This window comes from Asterias amurensis, chromosome 11 (assembly GCF_032118995.1).
Source record: "Asterias amurensis chromosome 11, ASM3211899v1".
Taxonomy (NCBI): domain Eukaryota; kingdom Metazoa; phylum Echinodermata; class Asteroidea; order Forcipulatida; family Asteriidae; genus Asterias; species Asterias amurensis.
In genome coordinates, this window is record NC_092658.1 from 11,716,808 (window position 1) to 11,730,152 (window position 13,345).

The 13,345-nt window shown below is 37.8% G+C and overlaps 2 protein-coding genes across 2 annotated transcripts; one reads left to right on the forward strand and one right to left on the reverse strand.

Annotated features, from left to right (window-relative positions):
- Positions 1-100: 100 nt before the first annotated feature.
- On the reverse strand, positions 101-5,394 carry LOC139943652 (ATP synthase mitochondrial F1 complex assembly factor 2-like). Its single transcript, XM_071940383.1, has 6 exons — positions 5,148-5,394; positions 4,038-4,228; positions 3,389-3,486; positions 2,350-2,543; positions 1,745-1,860; positions 101-1,225 (listed from the first exon to the last, which is right to left on the reverse strand). The coding sequence occupies exons 1-6, from the start codon at positions 5,263-5,265 to the stop codon at positions 1,088-1,090; spliced, it is 855 nt and encodes a 284-aa protein (XP_071796484.1). The 5' UTR covers positions 5,266-5,394; the 3' UTR covers positions 101-1,087.
- Positions 5,395-5,582: 188 nt separating this feature from the next.
- Positions 5,583-13,198, forward strand: LOC139944497 (glucose-induced degradation protein 4 homolog). The gene is made up of 5 exons (XM_071941531.1): positions 5,583-5,789; positions 6,709-6,876; positions 7,675-7,776; positions 8,303-8,433; positions 9,974-13,198. The coding sequence occupies exons 1-5, from the start codon at positions 5,646-5,648 to the stop codon at positions 10,035-10,037; spliced, it is 609 nt and encodes a 202-aa protein (XP_071797632.1). The 5' UTR covers positions 5,583-5,645; the 3' UTR covers positions 10,038-13,198.
- Positions 13,199-13,345: the final 147 nt, after the last annotated feature.

Consider the following 13,345-nt stretch of genomic DNA (forward strand, 5'->3'; position numbering starts at 1 on the left):
CATCACTTTCTAATAATAATAATGTCTAAGTCTTATAAAGCGCACGTATCTACCAAACAAGGTACTCAAGGCGCTCGCTGAGTAAGTACAAACTTTCAGAAAGATAGGTTATTGCAGCAATGAATTTTGAGACCAATTTTGAGACCAATTAGTTAGCACCTTTATAACGGTTCTACTGAGCAGTCAACTTCCTGTAAAAGTTTTTCGTTTTAGAAAAAAAAATCCAATCATTCCATGCACACTTTACACAAGAAATCCTTTCAAGAAATGGTTTACTCAATAATGTTCATCTTTAGATGCAAATATTATACAATATAAATTGTTAGCAGTACCAGGACTCGATTTTGGGGTAAAATTCCACTAGACCGCTAGGCTTGGAGATAAACATTTTCCCTGGACCAGAATTGATTTGACAAGACCAGAATACAAATGAGTAAGAACTTTCTACAAATTACAACAGGTAATCTCTGTTGAGACTGTTGCTGTGGGCACACGCCTGCTGCAATCCATTGGATCGTCAGTACATTCCAATAGAGTCGTTGTGCAGAAGTACTCGAGAATAATCCTATACAAGTGAATACGCGCATTAGTATTGGTCCAACAGAACAGTCAATGTGCATGCGCTGGAATACTAATCCCTTATCCTGATGCAGATATTTAACTTTAAAGAAATTAAAGTAAAACAAATAAATCAAACCAAATCAGCAGTCTGTCTTAACATTAACAGTAATAGCTAGTTCTTACAATAAAGTATCAATGTGCTTTACTTGAGTGCCCTGGTCATTGGGCTAATTAATATTCCTTTTTAATCGTTCTCAGCTCCCTGGAGAGAATACAGCCTGTGGCACTCCAGTGGCTTTTCAAACACGTATCAACCCTCTACCATCACGCGTACCCATTTATACCCCTGGGTGAAGAGATGATGTACAGTAAAGCATCTTGCTCAAAAACCAGGTGTCATGATCAGGATTCGAACCCACACTCAGATGACTAAACCACCAGAACTTGAATTCAATGCTTTAAAACACACAGTCATGACACTCCCTTTCAGTCTAAGTTCACATCCATGTCGTTACAATGTCCAATGTTATTGAATTGGTTGTTTCTGTTTTATGACACAAGACTGTGTGACTAGATGTGTGAAGAGAGTTGCTGCAGCGACCCTGGCCTTGGTGTCTGCCATCTCAGTATCGTGAGCCCATTCAACACTGCCCCACCTTGCAATCTGAAGAGAACAAAGAAAGTGGTATTTGAAGCTTTGCATGGTGTGGAATATAAGATAAGAATTACTTATCCAGGCCTTACACTTCTTGGGGGCAACAAAGGCGATTGCCTATGCCCCCTTGTCAATTAAAATAATGCCTCGGCAACAGACCTTGGCTCAGTTTCCTGGCTCTGCTTCCTGTAAGCAAAGAAATCAGCGCTTACTGAAGCAGGTAATTCCACGCTTACCTCAAGCTTATTTCACAGATTAGCAGGGAATTTTTGCTTGTGTACATGTACATGTATGTGCATACTCCACATTTCTAGGCATTCCTCGCTTACACAGCTAGCGCAGAAATTCGGCGCTCGACAGTGAACAGAGAATGGTGATCGTAAGCACAGAATGCGGTGGAAAGCAGAGCCGTGAAATTGGGCCCTCCTTTGGGGCGGGTAGGGAGGCAGGAGAGCGAGAGGGGGTACTGGGTTAGCGAGAAAGAGGACCTGGGAGTTGGTGGAGGTTTTAAATTGTAATTATTTTTACCTGAAACTCGGTCTCTAACAATGAGAGGTGAACAGCCTCCTCAACAGTGAGTCTCCTATCCATAAGGGCAAAGGTCAACACCAGGGATTTCAGGCAACCAATTGCATTCTCATAACCTATAAATAGAGCAATTTGAGAGAGCAAGTCATTAAAACCAGCCTCTGCTGAATTCTGTTTACAATTAAGCAAATATCTACCAGTGAGCCCACGCCCATAATCACCTTTGACCTTGCATCATGGTTCTGAAGATTCATAAGTATGTCCTTATACTTGCGGATAAGGATATGGGAGCAGTCTAAGGTTTTTGCAACAAAAGTCAACTGCAGAGGGCGCTACTCTAATAAAATGTGTATACTACACATAGGTAATCCACCACAGAATAACTGCATATCAATCAGAATAACTTGAACTGTTCAACAGGCTCCACATCCTCAAAATGGAATAGTCCAGATGTTTCCAATATTAAAAACAATTCTATAAGGGCACCCACCATTTGTCTGAAACATTATTTGTATGTAGAGTTCAAACCGCACTATTTATTTGAAAATATTTTCTTGCTATTAAGAGAGAAACAATTAGAAAACAAGTTAAAGATCTACACCCACCTACAAGTGCCCAGTCTGAGTGAGTCTCCAGATGATGTCCAAGGATTTCTTTTGTTTCTTCAGGTATTACAGGCCCTGTGATAGAGGTTGACGACCCGACATCAACCTTGTACCTCTCGTTGATCCAGTCCAATTGGGGATCCCACTCATTTTGTTGAAGGGACACCAGTTCTGGCGGATCTTCTAGTCTGTAACTGTGCAAGACAGATAATACTGTTCTCATAATAATAATTCATTAATAACTAATTTAATCATCCTTACTCGCAGCTAAGAGCTAAATTGCGAAGGACCCGGCTACAATGCGTTCAAGGCAGCCATGCAAGAGCCTTTGGCTGCCAACCACATCAACCCATTATGACCATAGAGCACAGCCAAGATCGAAAGTGTTTGATTTTTCTTGAGGGAGGAAAAAACATATGCACAGCAGAAAAACTCACATATGGCCCTGACCGGGATCGAACCGGGGGCACCTTGGTGAGAGGCGAGTGTTTACGCACAAGCCAACCATGCCACCTACAAAGCGTACATGTACCCATCCTAGAGGCTAGATTAAAGACACTGGACACTATTGGTAATTGTCAAAGATCAGTCTTCTCACCTGGTGTATCTCAACATGCTCAAAATAACAAACCTCTGGAAATTTGAACTCAATTGGTCGTCGAAGTTGCGAGATAATAATAAAAGAAAAAAACACCCTTGTCACACGAAGTTGTGTGCTTTCAGATGCTTGATTTAAAATCAAAATATAACTCTGAGGTCTCAATATCAAATTCGTGGAAAATTACTTCTTTCTCAAAAACTACTTTACTTAGAGGGAGCTGTTTCCCACAATGTTTTATACTATTAGCAGCTCTCCATTACTCGTTACCAAGTAAGTTTTTATGCTAACAATTATTTTGAGTAAATACCAATAGTGTCCACTGCCTTAAAGTGACTGGAAATGTACGCACTACCAGACACTCAGTGAAGTGTGTACTGGGGTCTTTTATGTGCGCAAAACTTAAGTGTCCGACCTAAGGACAAAGAAGTTATGGCTTACCATATTGTATCCGTGTCTAGAAAGTGTAGAATACCACTTATGACCTGTTGTTTATTTCTGAGGGATGGGTTGTCTAATGCTGTGTTGCATAGTGAAGTCTGTAAAAAATCAAATGACAAAATCAAACAAAGAATGTGCAGTTGCAATGTGAGACTTTGCAATGTTACTTAGGGGACATTTGGAATACTCTATGTTAAACAATCTTTTACATTCTTTTACATCATTGGGTTCACCCACCCCCACTGAAATTGGTGGTTTAGGCCAACTGGGTACTTTTTCTTCTTCTGTATCAGTTGTTAGTGTATTTTATGTTTTAAATAAAAGCTGAATGAAAAATGTATCTGACAGTAAAGTTTCTCAGATTTCTATTTTGGGGAATAAAAAATTACATTTTACCACAATCACATAACTTCAAAGTGAAATGATACTCAAAATGCTTAACTATCAAAAGCTGCTGTACTTCTTACCAAGTAATTTTTGTATTGTCATTAATTTTAAAGGCAGTGGACACTATTGGTAATTACCAATAGTGTCCAGTGTCTTTATAAAGACTGATTCCCAAATGAATACGGTCTTCCTTAAAAGAGATCTTTGCTCTATGCTTTACAAGTAAGTAATGTAATGGAAATTGCGCATAGTTTTTATTTACCAGATGCATTGTGTGTTGCCTTATGATGTCTGTCTGGTTATCCCATTCCGTCGCTACGGCAATAGCCAATGGCTCGCTGGGTACTGTAAATAGCTGACCATTAGGCGTCTTTAGTTTCCTCCGGTCCAAGTTAATTTCAAAGGTCTTCCCTGATTGGGTGATGCTGACATTCTTGTAAAATCGTTTCTTTTCTGTTGAAAATAAATTGAGAAATTGAAGGGACAGATTGCAGTGACTTAGTCTAGAACTATATAAGGTTTGTTCCGCTGTGGGGACGATAGCAGAATGAGCCTCATACATAATGTAGTTCTAGGAGTAGTAGTGACTGACCTCCTCTATCAAATGTCACTAACGTGATTTGCTTCTCTTAATTAAAGTAAATATTGGACTCTCTTCTAGCAACCTGCAGTTAATATGCTATTATAACTGGCCTTTCTTCTTAACAGCAATCCTTCCCCGATCTTGAACTCTTGGTGGCAGCAGACACTGTGGTGGTACCTGGGGTTGTACTGCGCTGCCTACTATAGCAAGGGGTTTAGGGATTGGGCTTTACGGCCAGCATTTAATCAGTCATGGGTTATTGGACTTTTACTTCAGTGCAGTAAGCAATCATTGGGTTTAGGTTTTGTATAGGTAGCTGTAGGTAGGGCATTTAAACGTAATACTGCAGGCACTGTCAAGCAAACCAATCACTTCAAGTACAATCGATCTACATATGCCATACTTTGTTATTATTTGATGCGGTGCTAAATGACTGGTAGCCCTTGTGCCGCGTGGCAGGGCGCCAGTCTTTGTTGCACTGCGTTGTGTACAAACAACGGAGGGGTCCAGCCTGGATATACAAATATTTTCATTATCATAACATTATGAAAGGAATATCTTAAATTATGACCAGATGAAAACAAAAACAAGATGATTTTGATATTTTTTTACTTGTTGAAGATGTACTAAAATTAAAAATGATTTTAAAATATTATTAGTAATATTGCAAAGCAAAGTTAGTCAAATTTCAATCAAGTTATGAATATGATTATGATTATGAAAACAAATATACAAATCTTGTGATCTAGTTTTTTCTTCTAAATCTAATGAATGGTTTTCTAATCTTACCTCTGAAACTGGAGGTCGCGTAAAACCTTGTTGATTTTGAGTTCATCACAACGTTTTGCAGCTGGTTAAACTGAAACACTCTCCCCAGTTTTTGCCATCTTAATAAGCAACTCGACATGGTTCAGCCAAAGACTATAGAGTAAACAACTTGTGTAAACAAACTTCCTAATCAGCTGACGGGTAGCACTAGTTGTGTTTTAGGAAAGTGCGGAAAATCAAAACACAGGAAACACACCCACGTGTGTATTGTGGTGATCACTGAACCGGCTATCTGTGGTCAGTCGTGTGAGGGCGCTTTCTCTAAGCCCTTCCTGAAATTCCTAAGTATCTATACAAGCTACAATCTGATTGGCAAATATGTTCGCACAAGTGCTACGTCAACCAATCAGATACAAGTTTGCAGAAATCTATCTGTCATCCATGGGCGCTGCCATATTGAATTTAGGGTGGCTGTCGGTTGCGTAGGGGCACAATCTGGGAGAACATTTCTCAACCAAAATGCCTGGAATAACGATGTATCCACCGCCCCCTAAGAGCAGCAAACAGCAGGGTGTTGCACGGTCATTACTCTATAGTGGTTCCAAATTTCAAGGCTTCCAGAAGAGCAAGGGAAATTCTTACGTAGTCGAAGTTGAACTTCAGGTGAGTCGTCGAATCTCATTTTTTTTTGCGTTTGAACATCATGGCGCGCTATAAATACGGATACTGGATCTAGGCCTTCCGCCGAATACCGGACACTTCGGCACCTTGCAAAAACTCGGGACCTTACAAACATTTTGTGTCTTTGTCAATTATTGGTTTTTTACTGATTATTTTCATCCCATGGCTTGTTGTGTGGGAGCGGAGAGGGAAAAGTTTCTGTATGGCGATGGCGCCACCACTTTTTCATAATTTGACGATTTATTAAAATTTATTAATTATGAAATAATAATTATCTAGTCTAGTTGTAAACCTCAACACATCAACATGAACATGCTCATTAATATGAGATATCCTTTTTTGTAAAAATGAGTGAAAAGTGCAGTGATTGTACCATTTGGAAAGTTATCCCCGGAGAAGTTTGTTTGGGCAGTTTTTGCTTTTTTATGTGGTGTTTTGTTTGGTTCCTTTTTCATCTTGGTGTCGAGTTTGTATTTTGTCGAGTTGAGGATGCCGAGTTTGTAAAGTGCCGAGGTGGCATCATGATATGATATAAACATGTTAAAAACATTATCATCATTTAGCGCCCAAGTACCAAAGGATGCAAGGCGCTAAGCGCTTATTATAGTTATAGATGAAAGGAATAACTGAAGTGATGGTGACAACCAGCTACAGATTGGAGAGAACAAGTCTGTCTTGACTATTGAGAACCTTTTTGAAGGACAGAACAGTCTAAAGCATTTTTGGGGACAGGCAGACCATTCCATACCATAGGCGGGAGGCAGCAGTAGCTTTATGTTCCTTTTAATGTAAGCATGGAGCTATGTAAGCCTATCCCAGGGCAATATGTGTAACAGTATCATATCAGTTACACAGCACTACTTCTGTTTACTTATAATAGAAAAATAACTTGTATTTGCAGCATGTGGATGAAGAAAACAGCTATCTATGTGGATATCTTAAGATCAGCGGGCTGACCAGCGAGTATCCAGAGTTAGTCACATTCTTTGAAGGAGAGATCATTAGCGACAAACATCCATTCCTCACGAGAAAGTGGGATGCTGATGAAGAAGTTGATAGGAAACACTGGGTGAGATTCACAAACATTATGGTGATGATTGAAGGGTTTGGGTACTTTTTGTACGACACAAAACACAAACATCCACAGATTTACATTAAAGCCATTATACCCTTTCGGTACAGGAAAAAAAAAAAAAAAGTTCACAGATTTACAAATAATTTACAGGGTTTACAGAAGGTAATGGTGAAAGACTTCTCTTGAAATATTGTTCCATGAAATGCTTTACTTTTTGAGAAAACATTAAAACAATATAAATTCTCATTAGCGAGAATTACGGATTTATTTTAAACACATGTCATGAGATGGCAAAATGCGCGGAAACAAGAATGGGTTTTCCCGTTATTTTCTCCCGACTCGGATGACCAATTGAACCTAAATTCTCACAGGTTTGTTATTTTATATATTAGTTGTGATACACGAAGTGTGGGACTTGGACAATACTGTTTACCGAAAGTGTATAATGGCTTTAAACTTACATGGTTTGAAGATAATGATAGTAGTAAGCTTCCCTTCAAATATTATTTGCTGGGGTGTTGTACATGGTTTTTGAGAAATGAGTAAAACAATTTCACAATAATAATTTGTTTTATCATGTTATACGCTTCTTGTGCGATTGACTTCAGTCTTCTGGTCTTGCCAATTCTGGGATCAGGCCCTGTGGTCTTTTGGATTTTGTCCCCAAATTCAAGCCCTTATGTACCCGATGAACAGGAATGTACACTGTACAAGTCTATTGACAAATTAATGTCTTTGTTACTTTGTATGTGTGATATTTAACATACTGTATTTTCCTTCCATTGTTTGCAGGGTCAGTTTTTGTCCTTCTATCAGTACGCCAAAACATTTAATTTAGACACATTTGACTATGAAGCGCTCAGGAGTACAGATTACATCTTCATGAGGTGGAAAGTGAGTTTGTTTTACTTAACAATGTATATCCTATAGAATGATGCAGGGCAGAAGATCTACAGGCTTAAAGCCCCTTTTACACGAGCAATTAAGCAAGGGTCCCTTACTAAATTGTATGTAGCAAGTTTGTAAAATGTACCTCGTGTGATAACACAACAATTTTGGTAGGGTCAAAGGTCCCTTGTAATATCCTGTCCAACATTAATACACAAGTCCAATTTCAAATGAAATATGGCATGCTTTATATCACTGAACTACCTTAGCCAGCAGGACCATGTTCCCTTTGAGTTAATTTTGAATGGTCCTCAGGTCTTTAAACTTTCTCTGAGACATAAACTTGCCATCATTAGACGAAAGACCTGGATATATCTTGTTCCGACCTGTAGTATTCCTGTTGTGATGATATCTGTCAAATGTAAAACCCTGTAAGTTCGAGACGTTTGTTCATCTCAACCAGGAAGAGACCACTTCATGATTGTTCATCTTTGTACATCTACTCACATCCTGTATTGTCTTCTCTTTCAAGGAGCGTTTTCTAGTACCAGATCACAAAATAACGGATATCGATGGTGCGTCGTTTGCTGGCTTCTATTATATTTGCTTCCAGAAATCCACATCTACCGTAGAAGGCTACTACTACCACAGGAGCTCAGAGTGGTAAGTGAAAAGGCCCAGATCAAGATCATCAAGATTGCTCTTCTCGTTGAAATGTTTTGTTAAAAAACAAAAGTCAACTAGAAGAGCCATCTTGGTAAAACAATATTTGTTAATTTTGCCTAACATCACAAGGCTAAGGATGGCCACTTCAAGGCGAGGGCTACTCTTAACTGATTTGGGTTGTCAGCCCAGATCCAGGCATGATACTTCAACAAAGGCATTTGCCTCCATGCTCCCAGGTCATCAACTTGGTACCCTTGAAATACTCCAGTAGAAAATTACGATTTCCTTTTAGGGTGCCCTTGGAGAAAAGGCCTTGGTGCCCTTGCCCTTTCAAAATTGAAGCAGACAGGCTTGCAAATCAACTACCACCAGGGGAACATTGTCAGCTACTCTGGGCTGAATCAGGGTTACCCTTCACAGTCTGTAAGGATGTACATGTAGGCAACTGTATCATTGTTACGAAGTAGCAAATCCAAAGGAACAACTTAACAGAAATTAAAAGGAAATACCGCACTTGATAATAAATAAATCAGCGCTTCAAAAATACATGAGCATAAGGGAATGTGGAATTACTTAAATACAAAGAGAAATTTAATACACTAAAAATAATTGAATACAATAAAGGGAATGTAAATACAGTGAAAATAGGGGGTGTGGTAACGGAACTCGAGAAATAGGGGAGAAGTTACCTCTGTTGAAACTCGAAGTTGGGGTTTGAAGTCCCGTCGCTGTTATGCTCCATTCGTGGGCGGATCATTCTCGTCAAAGCATTAACTTTAGAAGAAACTGGCCTAAATGTATCAACCCCAGACTTGGTGTGCAGATCGGTTTTGGGATCTTTTAGAATTGTGTTGTATTTGGACTTCGTAGGTCTTAGGTAATTCTGACTAAAACAAAAAGAATGTTTTTCTATCGATACCTTGAGATATGACTCAAGGTATTAGCTTTAATTTAGTCTGTGGGTTGGTCATTTGTTCTCTCAGTCAGAAGCCTGTTGTATATGGACCTCCTGGGTCATACATTTTGTACAATGTAAGTTCATTATTGCTATTGCACAAAAGAATGTTTTCCAATAGGCCATTTGCGAGTTGGCTTTGAATAATGTCTGGTGCAATGACTTGCTCAGTCACAATGTTCAGCTTACAATTGAATTCCTCGGACTAAAGAGGTATTTGTTATATCAAATGGTTTGGGGCAAGCCTTTGCATAGCTACCTCAAGATGAGCAAGACCTGGTACCATTGTGCCATTGTGCCATGCCATTGTGCCATACATCCATTTACCGTCTCTCTGCGCAATGGTCTGAGGTATTTAGATTTAAGTGGTAACTTTAGATCAAGCTCTTCATTGTACCAGACAATATTAAAATCTAACACGCAAATGGCTCATTGATACCTTGACAATTGACTTTTATAATCAACTCCAAACTTTGTGTACTTCATTTGTTCCAATTAAGATTTTAAGCTTTGTATGGTTTAGAGAGGTAGTTGGCTGTGGGTGACAACCGGTAACTGTTTCTCGTTCTTGATTCCTCACAGGTACCAGTCGCTCAACCTTACTCACGTCGAAGAACATAGCGTCCCGATCTACGTGTTCAGGTGAACCCCCCCTGTACAGTACCGCCAGTTTGTATATTTGTAAATAGTTCATATATTTTGGTACAAATACCACACCAACTGTTTGTTTTTGATCTGCAGTTGTAAATAACAAATTTGATTATTTATCATGTTTTGAGGGCATTGGTATGATAGAAGCTGCCCTGTTTCATTCTTTAAAAAAATAAATGCAATATTGTTTTAATGTTGCTCGCCAGAAATTGAAACAAATAAAATTTTGTTTTGGTTTTGTTTAATTTTTATAAAGAGTTTAGGTAGTATACTCCATTGGTACTTGCCCAAAATTTGTTATGATTTTTATGAAATGTTTGTATTGGGTGTTCATTTATTCAAGTGAGGCAGACTGTGGCATTTCGTGGCCAAGCGGTCAATCACACCAGACCAAAACTCTGGTGTTTCTGATCGTCAGAGTGTGGGTTCAGGTCTTGGTCTTGACACTTGAGTCAATAAGCAAAGACACTTAACCATTGTTGCTTCTTCCTTCGGATGGGACATAAAGCTGTTGATCCCATGTGAAAGAACCAAGTGCAATTATCTTTTAGAGAAGGGGGTTTAGCCATGACACCCCCACTTGTCCTCTTGTGAACATTGTCTCTCTGCCACAATGTACACCCTCTTTGACCATGATAGGGCCTATCCTTTCCTTCTGCATGAAACATTTCTCAGAATGAACATCCATTTTGTTTAAATCCCTTTCTCTGAAACCTCATGCCTTTATGAAAGAAGGGAATCTTTTATCAACATGTTATAAATTGAGCAGCTGCAGTGCTTTGTACCAGGAAGAATAATTCTCAAAAGGTACACCTTCCCTTTAACACATAAAGTGATAACAAGCATTCAATGTTTAAAGACACATTACAGACTTGGTAAGAAAAAAAATGTCTAAGATCACAGATTTACATAAAACTTATACGGTCCAATGATGATGACAAGCCACTCTTGAAGTATTTCTGTCTGAAAATAAAACCAATTTCCCGTTTGGAATTAATCGCTCAGTGAGTGTTTCATTCATTTTTTTTAATGGATGTCATACAAAATATGTAATCGGTTTGTCACTATTTTTTTTGTGACCCTGATTGATTTCAAAACTTTCACAAGTTTGTCAGTTTATGAGTGTTTTACTCTGCCAAAAACCATTTTGTTTGTTGGCAAAACCCAATTCTGTAATTTTCCCAAACCATTTGGAATCTTTCTGAGTAAATGAATCAATTATTAGTTTTTCTTGCAATTTTCCCAAAGGAAGTTTTCCATTCAAATTTCCCCAACTAATACAAGTATTTGTGCAAGGTTGCCATGCAAATATCATGAAGACGTGTAGAACATTCTAGGTTATGTTAAAGCATTTTGACAGTGTCTAATTAACTCAACAAAATAATTTGATAATTTTGGTTGATCCATAAGTACATGTATGAAGTGCAAATTAATCAGCTAACATATATTAAGTTTTAGGTAAACAATAAAACCATGACCTGATGAATTCTAAAAACTTTTAGGTTAGTAGCATAAAATTGTCCAAACCTGAGACTCAAACACTGGCTGTTCAGTGTGTGGTTTATATAGCAATATTTATGCAACTTTGGAAGCTCCCTTATACCAGGGCCCAATTTTATAGAGCTGCTTAAGCACAACAAAAAATGTTTGACAGAATAAGGTTACCAGCTAAACAAATGGCCAAATGGACAATTTGTGACTGGTACACTGCTCATTTCTGCTAAGTAGAAAGTTGTTAAGCAATTTGTTCTGCTTAAAAATCTCTATGAAATTAGACCCTGTTGTTAGTGATGTTGTAGCCTACACTTTTTTCAATATTGAATTGAGTTTTACTAAAATTGATTTTGTTCGATTAATGAATTATTCAAGTTTGAACACTTAAATTGCATGAAAGATTGTGATTTCTTGTTTTCCTTGCCGATAAGTCTGTCGGTATCCAGTGGTTTTGATTAATAAGGCAACACAAGGCTCAAGTTGTCAGGAATTTTTTTAAAAGATCAGGAAATAACACATGTAGTTTCAAAGGGGATACATCAAATCAAATCAAATCAAATCAAATCAATCAACATTTATTTACATACAAACACAATATACAAATACAAACAAAAGGGTTTTACAAGACCGCAAACTGTATGGAGGCATGGCCCATTAAAGCAAAGCTTGTAGGCTGGGATGTCTTTTACAAAACAACGGATACGCATTCTGCAGGGCTTGAGTTTGGGAAGAAATCTACAAAACCAAATAGCTTGTTCAAAAGGTTTAATGTCCTAGAATTGCTCTAACAAGACCAGAACAGTTGAAGATGCATACTGTTTTTAATTAAACAAACACTATGACATACGGTATAAGAAAAAGTTATCTCATTTGTCATTATGGATAGACATACTTCATTACTCAATAGAATTGAAAGGTGTTTATTAGACTCAAAGTCAACATTTGAACATAACTTGTTTCTGTTTAAGATAGTAAACGCTGGTTTTATTATTCAATTGATAAACACAAGAATAAAGCTGTCGATTTCACCAAACTCATCCTAATTTAGGATTAATCTTAGCACTTAGGACGAGTCCCAGCCTTGCCCTGTAACATGTAAACATTAAGCTGGATTGTCCATTGTCAAGTTTAAAGGAACATGTTGACTCTGATCGGTCGAAACACGGTCGGCCATTTTGCACGTGTTAGTTGGCGACGTAAAAGGAAAAACGTTCAATTTGAAGTGATACTTGTGTGGATCATTATATTCTACCTTTAAAAATATCTATCTAACACTTTGCATTTCATAACAGACGGTTTCCATCGCTTTTCAAAGACCAACTCGACTGATAAAAGGTAAAGTGTTTCTTTAAGCCCTGCATTATGTACTGTTTTAAAATGGCTTGGATGACAAAAGTTAAAAACAAGTATTTCTGAAGAATGAATTAACAGCCTTATTCACAAAACAGTTAACAATTCAGAGTTTGAGGGCTGGGCAGTTTGTAACTGTTTATTAGTGTGTTGTTGAGGGTGAACTTTTGATGCTGTATGCAAGATGTACTTGTAATTGAAGGAACGAAATGTTCACCTTCTAATTGTTGTATAAATCACAAATAAACTTTATACATTGTATTTGATTGTGTTCATTGCAAAAAGATAATTGTACAGTAGAAAATAAAACCATATTTTATATGAAAAGTGTAACCAATTTGAAACATTTGTTTTATTACATGAGTGTCTCTGAGTATGTTGAATATTTTTGTAACGCTATGTTACAAAGTATCAGTTTTAGCCAAATGAAAATTCCTGATTTTTTATAAAGTAGTTTTA

Coding starts and splice junctions, on each gene's coding strand:
- LOC139943652 (XM_071940383.1), bottom strand. CDS start 5,265: ATGTCGAGTTGCTTATTAAGATGGCAAAAACTGGGGAGAGTGTTTCAG. Junction 1,861..2,349: donor CTCAGACTGGGCACTTGTAG/GTGGGTGTAGAT, acceptor CTCTATTTATAG/GTTATGAGAATGCAATTGGT. Junction 1,226..1,744: donor TGTTAGAGACCGAGTTTCAG/GTAAAAATAATT, acceptor TGTTCTCTTCAG/ATTGCAAGGTGGGGCAGTGT.
- LOC139944497 (XM_071941531.1), top strand. CDS start 5,646: ATGCCTGGAATAACGATGTATCCACCGCCCCCTAAGAGCAGCAAACAG. Junction 6,877..7,674: donor AAGTTGATAGGAAACACTGG/GTGAGATTCACA, acceptor CATTGTTTGCAG/GGTCAGTTTTTGTCCTTCTA. Junction 8,434..9,973: donor TACCACAGGAGCTCAGAGTG/GTAAGTGAAAAG, acceptor GATTCCTCACAG/GTACCAGTCGCTCAACCTTA.